The sequence below is a fragment of the Ranitomeya variabilis genome, chromosome 5, assembly GCF_051348905.1.
Source record: "Ranitomeya variabilis isolate aRanVar5 chromosome 5, aRanVar5.hap1, whole genome shotgun sequence".
NCBI lineage: Eukaryota > Metazoa > Chordata > Amphibia > Anura > Dendrobatidae > Ranitomeya > Ranitomeya variabilis.
In genome coordinates this window covers 47,209,247-47,229,139 of record NC_135236.1, presented here as the reverse complement: position 1 = coordinate 47,229,139, position 19,893 = coordinate 47,209,247, and the positions used below count along the sequence as shown (strand labels likewise).

Here is a 19,893-nt window from a genome sequence, read left to right as displayed (position 1 = left end):
GGAGTCTTGCCCATTTCTTGCATGAGGAAATTGGGCTTGGGTAGTATGCTTACTTTTCCAAATCAGTCAGAAAAAAACAGAAACAAGTTTGTGCATGAGACTTCTAAAATTTCATACTGTAAAAAAAAAAGCTGCAAAAACTCAGCGTGTGAACATAGCCTAATCGTGACCCCTATAGTCCAGTACTGGTGTCACTATATAACGCGCAGGCTCTCAGCAGAGCTCCTCTGTTAGGCAATCACCTCTGTAATCCCCTACTTTCTGCCCTCGCTCTGCATTGTACACTGATCCCTTATACTGGTTTTTTGTCATTTCCCAGCAGCGGTGATTTTGTAATACTCTTGCCTGTATTTGTCCGGCCGCCAAATGTTTACATACCTAAATCCTTGAATCTCTTCTGTTACTGATTAATATTACTATCGGATCAGAATGCGAGAGAGCAGACAAAATACCTTTATAAGTCCCCCGCCAGTCCTCATCTGCACATACCCCAGGAAGCATCATGGGGCTCGGAGCTCTGTGTCTCATCCTACTGTATGGACTCATCGGGTCGTACGCGCAGCCGCTGTGAGTATAAGCTGACCCATACATCTACTATATATAGATATACTGAGTATATAGAGCCGCACATATAATTATATATACATACACTCACTGTTAATGTAAACACAGCATCCAGCGTGTCGGGTAATCTGAGGAGGCAATGACAGGTAAGAAGAGAAGAAAAGGCATTTCTTGCTATCATATTGTTTAAATATAGATTAGACATACTGTGTATAGGTATTTGCGTCATTGATAGACGGCAGATTGTTTTTTTGTTTTTGCTTTGCTTATACAGCGCCATCATATTCCGTGGTGTTTTACAGACATCATCATCTCTGTCCCCGTTGGGGCTCACAGTCTAATTTCCCTATCAGGATGTCTTTGGAGTTTGGGAGGAAATCAGAGGAAACCCGGGCAAACACAGGGAGAACATACAGATAGATAGATAGATAGATAGATAGATAGATAGATAGATAGATAGAAAACAGATAAATAGATAATACATAGATAAGAGATGATCGATAGATAGATAAATAGATATAGATAACAGATAGATAGATAGATATAATAAATAGATAATAGATAGATGATAGATAATAGATAGCTAGATAGTTAATAGATGATCAATAGGTAATAGATACAGGCGCATTTCAGAGAATTAGAATATCATAAAAAAGTTAATTTATTGCAGTTCTTCAATACAAAAAGTGAAGCTCATATATATTAGATAGTCATTACAGAGTGTTCTATCTCAAGTGTTTATTTCTGTTAATGTTGATGATTATGGCTTACAGCCAATGAAAACCCAAAAGTCATTATCTCAGTAAATTAGAATACTTTATAACACCAGCTTGAAATTTATTTTAAAATCTGAAATGTTGGCCTACTGAAATGTATGTTCAGTAAATGCGCTCAATACTTGGTCGGGGCTCCTTTGGCATCAATTACTGCATCAATGCGGCTTGGCATGGAGGCGATCAGCCTGTGGCACTGCTGAGGGGTTATGGAAGCCCAGGTTGCTTTGATAGCAGCCTTCAGCTCGTCTGCATTGTTGGGTCTGGTGTCTCTCATCTTCCTCTTGATAATACTCCATAGATTCTCTATGGGTTAAGGTCAGGCAAGTTTGCTGCCAATCAAGCCCAGTGATACTGTTGTTTGTACACCAGGTATTGGTACTTCACTGCGTTATACTTTCTCCTCCTTTATGATCCACAAACTTGGTTTTACTTTTAAAAATTGGATTAGGAAACCTAAACAAAACGAACTACTGGCAGCCTTCATTATCCGGTCTTAAAAAAAAAAGCTCGTCCAGCCACATTTCCAAAAATGCAGAACATAAAAATACTGTTTTTAATCCTAATTGTAAAAAAGAATAGACAAAAAATTTATCTGACTATGTGAGGGATTCATCAAAGTGTTTTCTTTGGAAAACTGGCAGAAAAACCTTTGGAAAGCCGCCACATGTTTGCGCAACATTGAGGTGCATAAACATTTTGAAACATTTCTTGTTTTCACACCAGTGTGAAGCGGCTCTGTCAAAATAACCATAGACGGGGAGGAACCATGTTGGACCGGACATGGATACAACAATTTTTTTTTCAAATTATGAATCGATTCACTAAGTTTTCAAATTTGCGTCGAACTGAAATTTTTGATCTGAACTCCATCCTCTTTGGATCGATCGGTTCATCTCTATTTCTAAATGTACCTGTACAGTTAAGAAAGGATCTAACGGTATGTTTTTGACCGGTGGTAGGTGACAGGTAAAATATATTCCTTTCTTAACTGTTCCAGTATATTTGTGATCAATTTGATAAAATTCAAAAAATGCAATATTCAATATGTTGGGTTTATGTCCCGCTTCCTAAAACACATTAATGATGTTCCAAACCTGTCTCCTTGTAAAATTATCAGGAGCGTTGCTTAATTTTTTTAAGTTAATGCATAGACAATGTCATTAGCTTATCCAGTAATGCAATCGAAAAGGTTTCCTTACCCAAACGAGGAAGTGATCAACACCGTTTGTTCATGACAAGTTATTAACGCGGTATGTTAAAGGGAATCTGTCAGTAGGATCAAGCTTCCTAATATGTCTATATGGGCATGTACAGTACAGACCAAAAGTTTGGACACACCTTCTCATTTAAAGATTTTTCTGTATTTCCATGATTATGAAAATTGTACATTCACACTGAAGGCATCTATGAATTAACACATGTGGAATTATATACTTAACAAAAAAGTGTGAAACAACTGAAATTATGTCTTATATTCTAGGTTCTTCAAAGTAGCCACTTTTTGCTTTGACAGCTTTGCACACTCTTGGCATTCTCTTGATGAGCTTCAAGAGGCAGTCACCGGGAATGGTTTCCACTTCACAGGTGTGCCCTGTCAGGTTTAAGAAGTGGGATTTCTTACCTTATAAATGGGGTTGGGACCATCAGTTGTGTTGTGCAGAAATCTGGTGGATACACAGCTGATAGTCCTACTGAATAGACGGTTAGAATTTGTATTATGGCAAGAAAAAAGCAGCTAAGTAAAGAAAAACGAGTGGCCATCATTACTTTAAGAAATGAAGGTCAGTCAGTACGAAAAATTGGGAAAACTTTGAAAGTGTCCCCAAGTGCAGTGGCAAAAACCATCAAGCGCTAGAAAGAAACTGGCTCACATGAGGACCGCCCCAGGAAAGGAAGAACAAGAGTCACCTCTGCTTCTGAGGATACGTTTATCTGAGCCGCCAGCCTCAGAAATCGCAGTTTAACAGCAGCTCAGTTTAGAGACCAGGTCAATGCCACACAGAGTTCTAGCAGCAGACACATCTCTACAACAACTGTTAAGAGGAGACTTTGTGCAGCAGGCCTTCATGATAAAATAGCTGCTAGGAAACACTGCTAAGGACAGGCAACAAGCAGAAGAGACTTGTTTGGGCTAAAGAACACAAGGAATGGACATTAGACCAGTGGAAATCTGTGCTTTGGTCTGATGATTCCAAATTTGAGATCTTTGGTTCCAACCACCGTGTCTTTGTGCGACGCAGAAAAGGTGAACGGATAGACTCTACATGCCTGGTTCCCACCATGAAGCATGGAGGAGGAGGTGTGATGTGTGGGGGTGCTTTGCTGGTGACACTGTTGGGGATTTATTCAAAATTGAAGGCATACTGAACCAGCATGGCTACCACAGCATCTTGCAGCGGCATGCTATTCCATCTGGTTTGCGTTTATTTGGACCATCATTTATTTTTCAACAGAACAATGACCCCAAACACACCTCCAGGCTGTGTAAGGGCTATTTGACCAAGAAGGAGAGTGATGGGGTGCTACGCCAAATGACCTGGCCTCCTGTTATGATTTGGTGACCTTGGAGCCACATGAAACTTTCTCTGGAGTCGGTGGAACCTGTACTGACCGCAAATCCTGAACTAACACCGCAACTAGAAGTAGCCGTGGGGTGTGCCTAACAAACCCTAGACACCTCGACACAGCCGGAGGACTAAATACCCCTATAGATGGAAATAGGAATGCTACCTTGCCTCAGAGCAGACCCCCAAAGGATAGGCAGCCCCCCACGAATAATGACTGTGAGTAGGAGAAGAATAGACACACGCAGGTAGAAAACAGGATTTAGCAAAAGAGGCCACTCTAGCTAAATAGGAAAGGATAGGACAGATTACTAGGTGGTCATCATTAAAACCCTTCCAAAAATATCCACAGCAGATGATACAAAAAGTTCCACAATCTAACTAAAGACATGGAATGTATATCTGCCACTCCAGAGAATCCAACAAGACTGAAAAAATACTGACACAATCTAAGCTGGACAAGAAAACACAAAGAATAGCACTGAATTGTGAAGCACACAACATGTGTGCCACAGGAAAAAAAAACAGACACTTATCTTTGCTGATTTGGCAGAAAGGCAGGAGGAACCAGGAAGAGGTCCTACACCTCCCAACAACAATTGACAACTGGCAAGGACTAATGAATCCTGCACGCCTAAATACCCCAGTCAGAACTGCAATCAGCAGATACACCTGACCAGGACTGCAACTCAGGGGCAACTGCATTACCACCTACAACCACCGGAGGGAGCCCAAAAGCAGAATTCACAACAGTACCCCCCCTTGAGGAGGGGTAACCGAACCCTCACCAGAGCCCCCAGGCCGATCAGGACGAGCCAGAAGAAAAGCATGAACCAAATCAGCAGCATGGACATCAGAAGCAAAAACCCAAGAATTATCCTCCTGGCCATAACCATTCCATTTGACAAGGTACTGAAGCCTCCGCCTCGAAAAACTAGAATCCAAAATCTTCTCAACCACATACTCCAACTCCCCATCAACCAAAACAGGGGCCGGAGGATCAACAGAGGGAACAACGGGCACCACATATTTCCGCAATAAAGATCTATGGAAGACATTATGGATAGCAAAAGAGGCCGGAAGCGCCAATCAAAAAGACACCGGATTAATAAACTCAGAAATCCTATAAGGACCAATAAACCGAGGCTTAAACTTAGGGGAAGAGACCTTCATAGGAACATGACGGGAAGACAACCAAACCAAATCCCCAACCCGAAGCCGGGAACCAACACACCGACGACGGTTAGCAAAACATTGAGCCTCCTCCTGAGACAACACCAAATTGTCCACCACATGAGCCCAAATCTGCTGCAACCTGTCAACCACAGAATTCACACCAGGACAGTCAGAAGGCTCAACCTGCCCAGAAGAAAAACGAGGATGAAAACCAAAATTACAAAAAAAGGCGAAACCAAAGTAGCCGAACTAGCCCGATTATTAAGGGCAAACTCGGCCAATGGCAAAAAGGCCACCCAATCATCCTGATCGGCAGACACAAAGCATCTCAAAAAAATCTCCAAAGTCTGATTAGTTCGCTCGGTCTGGCCATTTGTCTGAGGATGAAATGCAGAAGAAAAAGACAAATCAATGCCCAGCCTAGCACAAAAGGCCCGCCAAAACCTAGAAACAAACTGGGAACCTCTGTCGGACACAATATTCTCCGGAATACCATGCAAACGAACCACATGCTGAAAAAACAACGGAACCAACTCAGAAGAGGAAGGCAATTTAGACAAAGGTACCAAATGAACCATCTTAGAAAACCAGTCACAAACAACCCAGATAACCGACATCCTCTGGGAAACCGGAAGATCAGAAATAAAATCCATAGAAATATGCGTCCAGGGCCTCTCAGGGACCGGCAATGGCAAAAGTAACCCACTAGCACGGGAACAACAAGGCTTGGCCCGCGCACAAGTCCCACAGGACTGCACAAAAGAACGCACATCACGTGACAACGAAGGCCACCAAAAGGACCTACCAACCAAATCTCTGGTACCAAAAATACCAGGATGACCAGCCAACACAGAACAGTGAACCTCAGAAATCACTCTACTAGTCCATCTGTCAGGAACAAACAATTTCCCCACAGGACAGCGGTCAGGTCTATCAGCCTGAAATTCCTGAAGAACCCGCCGTAAATCAGGGGAAATGGCAGAAAGGACCACCCCTTCTTTCAGAATGCCGACCGGTTCAAGGACCTCAGGAGAATCAGGCAAAAAACTCCTAGAAAGGGCATCAGCCTTAATATTCTTAGAACCCGGAAGATACGAAACCACGAAATCAAAATGGGATAAAAACAAGGACCATCGAGCCTGTCTAGGACTCAGCCGTTTGGCAGACTCGAGGTAAATCAAATTCTTATGATCGGTCAGGACCACAATACGGTGCTTAGCTCCCTCAAGCCAATGTCGCCACTCCTCAAACGCCCACTTCATAGCCAACAACTCCCGATTGCCGACATCATAATTGCGTTCAGCAGGCGAAAACTTGCGGGAGAAGAAGGCACACGGTTTCATCAAAGTACCAACAGAATCCCTCTGAGACAAAACGGCCCCTGCCCCAATCTCAGAAGCATCAATCTCAACCTGAAACGGAAGAGAAACATCTTGTTGGCGCAAAACCGGAGCAGAAGTAAATCGGCGTTTAAGCTCCTGAAAGGCCTCAACAGCCGCAGAGGACCAATTCGTCACATCAGCGCCTTTTTTCGTCAAATCAGTCAAGGGTTTAACCACGCTGGAGAAGTTAGCAATGAAACGGCGATAAAAATTTGCAAAACCTAAAAATTTCTGAAGGCTCTTCACGGATGTGGGTTGAATCCAATAATGAATGGCCTGAACCTTAACCGGATCCATCTCCATAGATGAGGGAGAAAAAATAAAGCCCAAAAAAGAAACCTTCTGCACCCCAAAGAGACACTTAGACCCCTTCACAAACAAAGCATTGTCACGAAGGATCTGAAATACCATCCTGACCTGTTCCACATGAGACTCCCAATCATCAGAAAAAATCAAAATATCGTCAAAATACACAATCAAGAATTTATCAATATAAGTCCGGAAGATATCATGCATGAAGGATTGAAAAACAGATGGAGCGTTAGTGAGCCCGAATGGCATCACAAGGTATTCAAAATGGCCTTCGGGCATATTAAACGCAGTTTTCCATGATCTTATTCAAGAGGCGATAATCAATACAAGGTCTCAAGGAGCCATCCTTCTTAGCAAAAAAAAACAAACCTGCTCCCAGCGGTGAAGAAGATGGCCGAATATGCCCTTTCTCCAAAGACTCCTTAACATAACTCCGCATGGCGGTATGTTCAGGCACAGACAGGTTGAAAAGTCGTCCCTTAGGAAACTTACTGCCTGGAATCAAGTCAATCGCACAATCACAGTCCCTGTGCGGTGGAAGGGAACTGGACTTGGGCTCATCGAATACATCCTGAAAATCAGACAAAAACTCTGGAATTTCAGAAGAGGAAGAAGAGGAGATTGACATCAAAGGAACATCATTATGAACTCCCTGACAACCCCAACTAGTCACAGACATAGATTTCCAATCCAACACAGGATTATGTACCTGCAACCACGGGAAACCCAGCACGATAACATCATGCAAATTATGCAACACCAGAAATCGACAATCTTCGTGATGGGCTGGCGCCATGTGCATGGTCACCTGTGTCCAAAACTGGGGCTTATTTTTCGCCAAAGGTGTAGCATCAATCCCCCTTAAAGGAATAGGGTTCTGCAAAGGCTGCAAGGGAAAACCACAACTCCTGGCTAACTCAAAATCCATTAAGTTCAAGGCGGTGCCTGAATCCACAAACGCCATGACAGAAAATGATGACAATGAGCAGATCAAGGACACCGATAACAGAAATTTAGGTTGTACAGTACTGATAGTAAATGAGCTAGCGATCCTTTTTGTCCGCTTAGGGCAGACTGAAATGACATGAGAAGCGTCGCCACAATGACTTTGCTCTAAGGACGACGCCACAGCGCGCACAGTTTGACGCTCCCGCAAGCGCCGATCAATCTGAATGGCCAGAGACATAGAATCACTCAGACCGGAAGGCGTGGGAAACCCCACCATAACATCTTTAACGGATTCAGAAAGACCCTTTCTGAAAATTGCCGCCAAAGCATCATCATTCCATTTAGTCAACACAGACCATCTTCTAAATTTCTGACAATACAATTCTGCCGCCTCTTGACCCTGAGACAGGGCCAACAAGGTTTTCTCCACTTGATCCACAGAATTCGGTTCATCATATAATAATCTTAAAGCCTGAAAAAAGGAATCTACATTAAACAAGGCCGGATTCCCAGATTCCAGGGAAAATGCCCAATCCTGTGGATCGCCACGCAGCAGGGAGATGACAATTTTAACCTGCTGAATGGCATCACCGGAGGATCGCGGTCTCAGAGCATAAAACAGTTTACAATTGTTTTTTAAAACCCCAAAATTTGGACCTATCACCAAAAAACAAATCAGGAGTAGGAATCTTCGGCTCTAAAGCAGGAGTCTGAACAATATAATCAGAAATACCCTGTACCCTAGCAGCAAGCTGGTCTACACGAGAAGCTAATTCCTGAACATCCATGCTGGCATAAGACTCCTCAGCCACCCATAAATAAAGGGAAGAAAAGACAAAACAGACTACAGAAAAAAAAATGGCTCAACACTAGTGTTGAGCGATACCGTCCGATACTTGAAAGTATCGGTATCGGAAAGTATCGGCCGATACTGGCAAAGTATCGGATCTGATCCGATACCGATACCCGATACCAATACAAGTCAATGGGACTCAAGTATCGGAAGGTATCCCTGATGGTTCCCAGGGTCTGAAGGAGGGGAAACTCTCCTTCAGGCCCTGGGATTCATATTAATGTGTAAAATAAAGAATTAAAATAAAAAATATTGATATACTCACCTCTCCGATGCAGCCTGGACCTTACCGCTGTGAACCGGCAGCCTTCTTTGCTTAAAATGAGCGCGTTCAGCACCTTCCATGACGTCACGGCTTCTGATTGGTCGCGTGCCGCTCATGTGACCGCCACGCGACCAATCAGAAGCCGTGACGTCATCCCTCAGGTCCTAAATTCCTAGAAGGGAATTTATGACCTGAGGGATGACGTCGCGGCTTGTGATTGGTCGCATGGCGGTCACATGAGCGGCACGCGACCAATCAGAAGCCGTGACGTCATGGAAGGTGCTGAACGCGCTCATTTTAAACAAAGAAGGCTGCCGGTTACCAGCGGTGATGTCCAGGGGCCTCCGGACAGGTGAGTATATCAATATTTTTTATTTTAATTCTTTATTTTACACATTCATATGGATCCCAGGGCCTGAAGGAGAGTTTCCTCTCCTTCAGACCCTGGGAATCATACACTGGAAACTTCCGTGTCCGATTCCCGATACCACAAAAGTATCGGATCTCGGTATCGGAATTCCGATACCGCAAGTATCGGCCGATACCCGATACTTGCGGTATCGGAATGCTCAACACTACTCAACACCTTTCTTCCCTTCTTCTGAGATGCATTTAACTCATTATGGGCCAGTTGTACTGTTATGATCTGGTGACCTTGGAGCCGCATGAAACTTTCTCTGGAGTCGGTGGAACCTGTACTGACCGCAAATCCTGAACTAACACCGCAACTAGAAGTAGCCGTGGGGTGTGCCTAACAAACCCTAGACACCTCGACACAGCCGGAGGACTAAATACCCCTATAGATGGAAATAGGAATGCTACCTTGCCTCAGAGCAGAACCCCAAAGGATAGGCAGCCCCCCACAAATAATGACTGTGAGTAGGAGAAGAATAGACACACGCAGGTAGAAAACAGGATTTAGCAAAAGAGGCCACTCTAGCTAAATAGGAAAGGATAGGACAGATTACTAGGCGGTCAGTATTAAAACCCTTCCAAAAATATCAACAGCAGATGATACAAAAAGTTCCACAATCTAACTAAAGACATGGAATGTATATCTGCCACTCCAGAGAATCCAACAAGACTGAGAAAATACTGACACAATCTAAGCTGGACAAGAAAACACAAAGAATAGCACTGAATTGTGAAGCACACAACATGTGTGCCACAGGAAAATAAAACCAGACACTTATCTTTGCTGATTTGGCAGAAAGGCAGGAGGAACCAGGAAGAGGTCCTACACCTCCCAACAACAATTGACAACTGGCAAGGACTAATGAATCCTGCACGCCTAAATACCCCAGTCAGAACTGCAATCAGCAGATACACCTGACCAGGACTGCAACTCAGGGGCAACTGCATTACCACCTACAACCACCGGAGGGAGCCCAAAAGCAGAATTCACAACAGCCTCCACAGTCACCAGACCTGAACCCAATTGAGATGGTTTGGGGTGAGCTGGACCGCAGAGTGAAGGCAAAAGGGCCAACAAGTGCTAAGCATCTCTGGGAACTCCTTCAAGATTGTTGGAAGACCATTCCCGGTGACTACCTCTTGAAGCTTATCAAGAGAATGCCAAGAGTGTGCAAAGCAGTCATCAAAGCAAAAGGTGGCTACTTTGAAGAACCTAGAATATAAGACATAATTTCAGTTGTTTCTCCCTTTTTTGTTAAGTATATAATTCCATATGTGTTAATTCATAGTTTTGATGCCTTCAGTGTGAATGTACAATTTTCATAGTCATGAAAATACAGAAAAATCTTTAAATGAGAAGGTGTGTCCAAACTTTTAGTCTGTACTGTAGGTCATAGGAAGATTAATAAAATCATACCTTGATGTCTACCATCCGATGTCTTATTCCATAGAAACACATGTTTTTCTAAAATATGTAAATGAGATGTTAAGATTAGTGTTGAGCATTCCGATACCGCAAGTATCGGGTATCGGCCGATATTTGCTGTATCGGAATTCCGATACCGAGATCCGATACTTTTGTGGTATCGGGAATCGGAAGTTCCCAGTGTATGGTTCCCAGGGTCTGAAGGAGAGGAAACTCTCCTTCAGGCCCTGGGATCCATATTAATGTGTAAAATAAAGAATTAAAATAAAAAATACTGATATACTCACCTCTCCGGAGGCCCCTGGACATCACCGCTGGTAACTGGCAGCCTTCTTTGCTTAAAATGAGCGCGTTCAGCCCCTTCCATGACGTCACGGCTTCTGATTGGTCGCGTGGCGGTCACATGGGCGGCCGCGACCAATCACAAGCTGTGACGTCATCAAAGGCCCTGAACACGCTCATTCTTAGGAAGGAAGGCTGCCGGAAAGAAGCCGAGGTTGAGTATATTCCTATTAGGTATATACTCACCCTCGGACGCGCCCTGCTTCTTTCCGGCAGCCTTCCTTCTTAAGAATGAGCGCGTTCAGGGCCTTAGATGACGTCACAGCTTGTGATTGGTCGCGGCCGCCCATGTGACCGCCACGCGACCAATCACAAGCCGTGACGTAATTCTCAGGTCCTAAATTCCTAGAATTAGGAATTTAGGACCTGAGAATTACGTCACGGCTTGTGATTGGTCGCGTGACGGTCACATGAGCGGCACGCGACCAATCAGAAGCCGTGACGTCATGGAAGGTGCTGAACGCGCTCATTTTAAGCAAAGAAGGCTGCCGGTTACCAGCGGTGATGTCCAGGGGCCTCCGGAGAGGTGAGTATATCAATATTTTTTATTTTAATTCTTTATTTTACACATTAATATGGATCCCAGGGCCTGAAGGAGAGTTTCCTCTCCTTCAGACCCTGGGAACCATCAGGGATACCTTCCAATACTTGAGTCCCATTGACTTGCATTGGTATCGGGTATCGGTATCGGATTAGATCTGATACTTTGCCGGTATCGGCCGATACTTTCCGATACCGATACTTTCAAGTATCGGACGGTATCGCTCAACACTATTTAAGATCTATGGATGTGACACAGATCTCCTTCCTTCAGAATCTTCCTTTAAAGGGGCTTTACTAGTGTTAGACATGTAATCACTGACAGTCTGCTCTCTTGACCAATATATCTCACATTGATAGCACTCACCTTTCATTTATAACAAGCTCTGGAGTCAGATTCTTGGGGAGATCTATGTCCGACCCATAGATCTTAACAGTTCATTTTAAGAAAAACCTGGATTTCTCTGGAATAAGACATTGAATCTCAATATCAAGGTAGCATTTTATTTAGCTTCCTTTGACCTACATGCTCATATAGATGGCTTATAGACTGTCCTACTGACAGATGCCTTTAAATTCCTTATCATACATAGTAATAATATCATTGGCGCCATTACCTCCTTAGTTCTATTGAGTCTAAGGAGGTATGATTAAGAGCCATTTAGTTTCTAAACAAGTAGGCAGGTTCACCTGGAATCATTATTTTTTAATGTCTACTTGTTCTTTTATGACATAGAGCCTTACTCTATGCACCACTGGTGGTTAGATGTGTCAGCTACATGGACTGAAGTTGAGGTTAGCTGCTATCCTTGGTGTATGCGCACATATAAAGGATGAGATACATCAAACCTCATACATCGTGCTCTTTTCATACTGATTTAACATAGTTTTGCAATGTGGTAATTGGTGATTTGGTTTTTAGAGGTGAAATAAGGAAAACAAATGTGTTATTCCTACACGGCCAATTATCTTATCACGATATCAGTACGAATCATGATAAATCACAGGGTTTAAAAACTTGTATTATCCTTCTAGAAGATATTCAGGATTAGGAACTGTGCTGCAATACCTAATTCAAGCAATTTAAAGGGAAACACTATTTTCCTGGAAAAAAAAATCAGATCCTTTTATCTAATCCTGACCCGCTCAATTCATGGGGCCAGGTAATAGAATTAAGAATGTTCTGTGGCAGATTTTAAATATTGACCTCTTTTCTTCATGTATTTTTTTTGTATTAGATGCAGCCTGATAACACCCAATGTGCTGCGTGTGGACAGCGAAGAGACCATTATTGTAGATGGACAGGGTACTGGGTTTGATGCTGACATCTCAATCCATGACTTTCCCCGGAAGAGATTCACTTTAGTAACAAGCAGAGTCTCAGTAAACAGCAATAATCATTTTTTTGGATCCAATAAGTTGACGGTAAGATTACGGTTCCTCCAATCAATGTCCAATCATCATGAGGCGGCTCATCATTTAGTTATACTTTCTTTTCTGCAGTGGTAGTCCATATTAATGTCCATCAGTGGTGAGGTTTTTAAACAATGACTGAATACATAAGTTTGGGTGTTATTTTGGTTTAGTCACTGTCCGCTTCCATCTTTGTCCAGATTCCGGATCCAACATTAGTTTTTTCTTCAGTTCCAGTCTAGATGTTTCTACTGGTTACAATTTATGACCTGATGTCCCCTGTATCTAGGTTTATGACTTTGGTTCACCTTCTAAAAATAATTTGACAGAATTTCATCATAATATGGTTTTTGATAATGCAGCTGCATATGTATCTGTCACAGCTCTGTTGTCTGGTGTCCCAGGACCAGGGGCTCCTTCCCTGTCCCTAATGCAAGGGGCGCCCTAGCTCACCCTGTTTCTCGGATTACTTCTAATAGTGAAGACGCCAGGGCAGCGTACCTTGCCTTAGCTCCTGAATCCACCCTCAGTCTGTACCCTTCCCCCACTCAGGGAAGAGGGGTGTAGTAGTGTACAACAATACTCCAATCAGACTAACAAGGTAATATGAACAGGGATAAAGAAAAAAACAGTCATACAAATATACACACAAATATAACAGAGGAAAACACTGGGGAGTGGAAAGTGTGGTGAAACCAAAATAGGAGAAGAAATGGATCAGCATACACCTTATACCTAGCAAGAATCACAGATAAATCCTCCAAATGCCTTCTCCAATAATAACAACCAACAACCTCCAGTAATGCAGCATAAGCTAGCTCTGACAATGAGTGCTAGCCAGGCCCCAGATTATATAGGAGATGGGAGTGGCTAAGAGTGCACAGCTGAGAGCCTTAATCTCCAGGAGCTCTCAACTAAGCAGATTAACCCCTACACTGCTAAAATAAACTTACAGCATTTAATATGAAGATGAAGCGCTTCTAATCAGTGCAGGAGTAGAAGAAATCAGATGCTGTGGTCTTCTTACTCCTCTCTGTCACAGTAAATCAGTGGCAATATCTGACCAGACCTCGGTATCCTGCAGTCTCCAGTTATGAAACATCAATTTCACATTTTTTGGTCTGGGAGCTCCCTCTAAAGCAATGGAAATAAAGGAAACATATCACTCGATGTACCAATCCTGAGCCACGAGCAGCATGATTTAGAGTCTGCCTGCAGTATTACAACTGTGTATTTTTTACCCTGAAGCACTGTGTCAGTTCAGAAATAGTGATGAGCGAATATACTCGTTACTCGAGATTTCTCGAGCACGCTCGGGGGTCCTCCGAATATTTTTTAGTGCTCGGAGATTTAGTTTTTCTTGCCACAGCTGAATGATTTACATCTGTTAGCCAGCATCAGTACATGTGGGGGTTGCCTGGTTGCTACGGAATCCCCACATGTACTTATGCTGGCTAACAGATGTAAATTATTCAACTGCGGCAAGAAAAATTATATATCCGAGCACTTAAAAATACTCAGAGGACACCCGAGTGTGCTCGAGAAATCTCGAGTAACGAGTATATTCGCTCATCAATATTCAGAAAGAAATGATTTAAAATGGCAGGACTAGTCTACATGGGTGACTAGTCGAAGAAGTAGGTTTTCTGGCACCATCGCCCTAGACTGACTGTTTTTGTTTCCCCCAGATTCCCTCAGCAAATTTGGAAAAAGACCCAAATAAAAAACAGTTTGTATACGTGACCGTAAAGTCTCCGCAGTGCTCTCTGGAGAAAGTTGTCCTGGTGTCCTTTCAAAGTGGATATATATTCATACAGACCGACAAACCTATCTACACCCCAGGATCTACAGGTACAATGCTGTGATGTTATTAACCCCTTCACCCCTGGAGCATTGTCTTTTTTTATCATCCCATTCTACCAAGATGTATAACTGTTATATTTTTTATCAGTATGGTTATGTAAAAGCTTGTTTTTGCAAGTTTTAATTTTGAATGACTCCATTGATTTTACTACACAGAGTGCTGGAAAATGGAAAAAAAATTCCAAGTGCGGTGAATAGCAAAAAAAAGTGCAATTCCTCAATTGATTTGTTTTTTTTTTATTTACCATGTTCACTATATGGTAAAACTGACCTAGCACTATGATTCCCCACTATAAGTATGCATATACTAAACTATTATTGTTTATATTTTATTTAAGTAGGTAAAAAAAAACGAAATTTATAAGAAAAAACGTTTTTGCCTTTTTTGCCATATTCTAAGCCCAGAAGCATTTTCATTTTTCGGTATGTGGGGCTGGGACATGTCTTTTTTTTTTTTAGCTCAGAGCTGACGTTTTAATTGATACCATTTTGGGGTAGATACGATGTTTTGATCGCCTCTTATTGCATTTTATTGCAATCAATAAAACGTAAGTAAGGAGTTTCGATGTTCATTCTCATTACGCCGGATTAATTCACTTTATGGTTTGATAGATCGGACATTTCTGAACTCACCGATACCAAATATGTGTATTTTTTATTGTTTTATTTTCAATGGGGAAAAAGAGAGGATATTTGAACTTTTGTGTTTTTTTTATTTTTCATATATTTATAAACTTGTTTTCATACTTTTTACTGTATTATCCCCTTAAGTGACCTGAAGCTGCGATTGTCTGATCGCCTATGCTACACATAGCAGGCCTTCAGCCCTACTATGTACAGAATAGCAAAAATCACGATCTCTCTCAACATTGTCTATGTGTTGGTGCCCTCAGTACTGAGAAATATAAGCAGATACTTAGCCATCATGCAATACCATCAAGGAGGCATCTGATTTTCTCCTAGTTTTTTGAGTATCAGGACAACAACCCCAAACATGCAGCCAATGTAATTAAGAATGATCTTCACAGTAAAGAAGAACGATAAGTCCTGGAAATGATGATAGTGCAGCCATCAAGGCTAGGAACACTCGGTAGAGCGAATGCTCCTGTTCACTAGAGTGTTGGAAGAGAGCTGCCAGCCAAACAATTGGCCAGATCATTGTTCAGCCGACAGGTATCTAAAGTGTACAGTATGATGAGCTTTGTGTGAACAGAGTCACTTGTGTCTCGGAAGAATGGTTAAAACCATGCCAAAGACAACCATATACAGTGGCACCATGGACCTGGGTCCTACTACGTCTGTGAATATTAACTCAAGCATATCCATGATCTCAACATAGAGTATAATTATTCTATTATTAATTATTTATACCTCATCAACTTGTTGTTTATATATTACTTTCTTTCTTCTGAAGTTCTCTACAGAATTTTTACCATGACCCCGAATCTAAGACCAGTGAGCAAACCAGTAGTCATCGAATTCCTGGTAAGAGTGTATTCTTCTCTGATGTATAAGATAAGTGTAAAATTATGGTTAGTTCAGAAATCAAAAATTAATCATGCGTTCTTATTCAATCTGATGGCAGATTCAAGGCTGGCGTTACATTAGAGGATGTCCTGTTGTAGCCCCCAATGTGGTATAATGTCAAACACCTTCCAGATATTAATAAGAGCATCTTCCTCTATGGTGACCAAACATCGTTGTCATATGTCATAAAACCTCTATATGGTTTTCTATACAACAATGCCATTCAGGGCTGTCACCACCAAACACTACAAAGTTATATATCATATAGTACCTAAATAACAGTGCTGCACAATGCCTAAGGAACAACCACCACCATACAGTGCTCAAACAATAGTAATAGACAGTGACCAAAACCATAAAGTAAATGGATAGAAATGCTATGCAATAACTTATCAAAACTGCCACTGGTTATAATGAAATTCGATATTATTATGTGCAATGACTAAACAGATTAGATTTCCCAATGTCGGAGCCTGGGAACACATGACTTGGAGGCCCATGTTGATTTAGTCAAATAAACTCTATTTTTATTAAAGTGTGGCGTTACAAATAGATTCCTTTATTGATTTTTCATATTTTTGATCACACATATAGAACAAGCCTGTTTAGTGACCTTGATACTGTCAAAAATACAGTGGATTATAACTATGAATGTTAGGTGTCGAGTTCCCACCTCTGCACAGGGGGAATCTCGAGCCATCTCCACTGCAGTCTCCCATCCTTCTCCAGCCGCAGTAGAGCCTGCTCAGCAGAGATGTCGGTCCCAGCATCTGACTCATGCAGATACTCTGCGCCTGGTTACTGCTGTTCTTCCAGGTTCTGCCATTAAGACCAATGCTGGGCAGCGGCGAGCAGACGCTTTTGGGACGAAGTCCTGCTTTTCACCTTCTGAGCATGCCCAGGGTGAGATCTCTTATTGGAGGTCGAGGGTCACATGCTTTGATACTGCAGCAAAACCCATTGGTCCTCCAGGAAGGTCCTGAAGGTGCTCAGGCTCTGTGGTAGCCTCTCATTGGTCCTTCTTGGAGGGTCATGTACCTGCTGCAGCTATAAAGGGTTCGCATGGCCGCTAGTATCAAATCTATTATGTGCATGCGCCAGTGTGGTCACATTTGTGTGTTCAGGGACTTGGCTGAAATAAGCCGCTAGAATGCCGGCTCCTCCGGTGAGGAGATTGTGTGCGTGGATTTAGGGCCCCGGCTGAAATAAGCCCCTAGAATACCGGCTCCTCCGGTGAGGAGATTGTATGTTTGCGTGACCACAGACTGCCTTCAGCTCGGCAGTTAGCTGTGAACTCCTGTGGGGTTAACAGGGCACAGCGTTTTGTTTCCATGCGACTCTGTGAAGTAACAGAGTTCGCTTAAACCACCATATAGTGCCGTCATTTGCTAGCAGCAGGTTCCTCCTGCACGGTGGACCCCGGGCTGCGAACGCACCAATAATAACATCTATATTTACTCGGTGCGTTCCACTAGCCCTAACATAATACTAGCACCAGGGTCTGGCTAGCAATGGTGGACAAACAGCAATCTTTGCGGTACATCCAGCAGCTGGAGGGTAGGATGGCGGCTCTCGAGTGCACAACATCAGCTGTGGATGTTACCGCAGTAGCTGTTCAGGCTGCTAGCGTGGCTGCAGCAGCTTTGTCCACTGCCACTCCTGTTCCGACCCTATCTCGCCTCCCACTGCCAGAAAAATTCTCTGGTGATGGCAAATCATGTAGGGGTTTCGTGAGCGAGTGCTCTATACACCTCGAGCTCCTGGTTGCACGTTTCCCTACAGAGCGGGCATAGGTGGGATTCATTATGTCTCTCCTGTCGGACAGGGCGTTGGAGTGGGCTACGCCGCTGTGGGAGCGTGGCGATCATGTGGTGCAGAGTGCTCCGCTGTTTCTGAGCACTCTGAAACAGGTCTTTTTAGGACTTCGAGTCACCCATGATACGGCGCTCCAACTGTTGGCATTGACTCAGGGCTCGTCCTTGGTCAGCCATTTTGCCGTCCACTTCCGCACCTTAGCATCTGAGCTGGAGTGGTCGGATAAAGCCCTCATCCCTATATTTTGGAGGGGGCTGGCTGACCATGTTAAGGACGCTCTGGCCACTAGGGAGAATCCCGCCACACTGGAGGAGTTAATAGCTGTATCTACTCGTACTGACCTCCGTTTTAACAAGCGGAGGTTAGAGCGAGCCCAGTGTAAGCAGAGGTTTCGGCTGGCTCCCACCTTTGCCAAACCTTTGGAATCTCCGGTCCAGTCACATGAGGCCATGGAGGTGCTACGAGCGGGACCTAAGTCCCGGACCACTCGTGCACTTAGGGTCTGTCATGTTTGCCAGCAGTCAGGACATTTTGCCACCAGATGTCCTCAGTGATCGGGGAAACGTCAGCGTCTAGTGGTAGTAGGTGGAGGTTCACTAGACACGGCGACGTTTGCCTCCAAATTGTCCTTTAAGGGGACAATTACCATTGGCCCATCCACTCATTCAGTAGAGCTTTGCGTGGATTCCGGGGCGGAGGGCAATTTTATGTCTTCTGCCTTCGCCCAACGACACGCAATACCTCTGGTGATGCTCGCCCAACCAGTGACCATACGAGTGGTGAATGGGTCAACACTGCCCTCACAGATTACACACCAGACCATCCCATTTACTCTATCCATGTTGCCATCTCATCAGGAGATAATATCTCTGCTCGTCATTCCTGAGGGAATTGATGAGGTCCTCTTAGGGATACCTTGGCTACGGTACCACTCTCCTCATATTGAGTGGTCCACAGGCAGGATTTTGGGATGGAGTGAATCTTGTGGGGGTAGATGTCAGAGGGAATGTGTTCAGGTTGCTACTACAGAGGTACCCGCAGATCTCTCCTCTCTCCCCAAGCAATATTGGCCCTATGCGGACTTGTTCTCCAAAAGGGCTGCGGAGACTCTTCCGCCTCACCGCCCCTATGACTGTCCTATTGACCTCTTGCCTGGTGCTGAGACTCCCCGGGGTCGAGTCTACCCATTGTCTCTCCCAGAGATGGAGGCAATGTCTCAGTACATCCAGGAGAATCTGGCAAGGGGATTCATTAGGAAGTCTGTGTCACCTGCAGGGGCTGGTTTCTTCTTCGTGCAGAAGAAGAACGGAGAATTACGTCCATTCATAGATTACAGGGGTCTTAACGCCATCACTGTTAAGAACAAATACCCTCTGCCCCTGATATCTGAGCTTTTTGACAGGCTTCGGGGAGCAAGAGTGTTTACTAAACTAGATCTGCGGGGTGCTTACAACCTGATTCGCATCCATGAGGGGGACGAATGGAAGATGGCTTTTAACACCAGGGATGGGCACTATGAATATCTGGTGATGCCCTTTGGGCTTTGTAATGCCCCCGCCGTTTTCCAAGACTTTGTAAACGATATCTTCCGGGATATGCTCTCCACCTCGGTTGTAGTCTACCTGGATGATATTCTCATCTACTCTCCAGATATAGACTCCCACCGGAGAGATGTGTGCAAAGTCTTCAACCTCCTACGGGCAAATTCCCTCT

The 19,893-nt window shown here is 43.6% G+C and overlaps 1 protein-coding gene across 1 annotated transcript in view; it reads left to right on the top strand.

Moving 5' to 3' along the window:
- Positions 1–434: 434 nt before the first annotated feature.
- The window catches only part of LOC143774325 (complement C3-like), a 101,858-nt gene continuing 82,399 nt past the window's right edge, over positions 435–19,893 (top strand). Inside the window, exons 1-4 of the mRNA XM_077261789.1 lie at positions 435–567; positions 12,801–12,987; positions 14,664–14,826; positions 16,253–16,323. Of these exons, the coding sequence (XP_077117904.1) occupies positions 503–567; positions 12,801–12,987; positions 14,664–14,826; positions 16,253–16,323 (486 nt within the window). The 5' untranslated portion in view covers positions 435–502. The remainder of the gene's footprint in view (positions 568–12,800; positions 12,988–14,663; positions 14,827–16,252; positions 16,324–19,893) is intronic.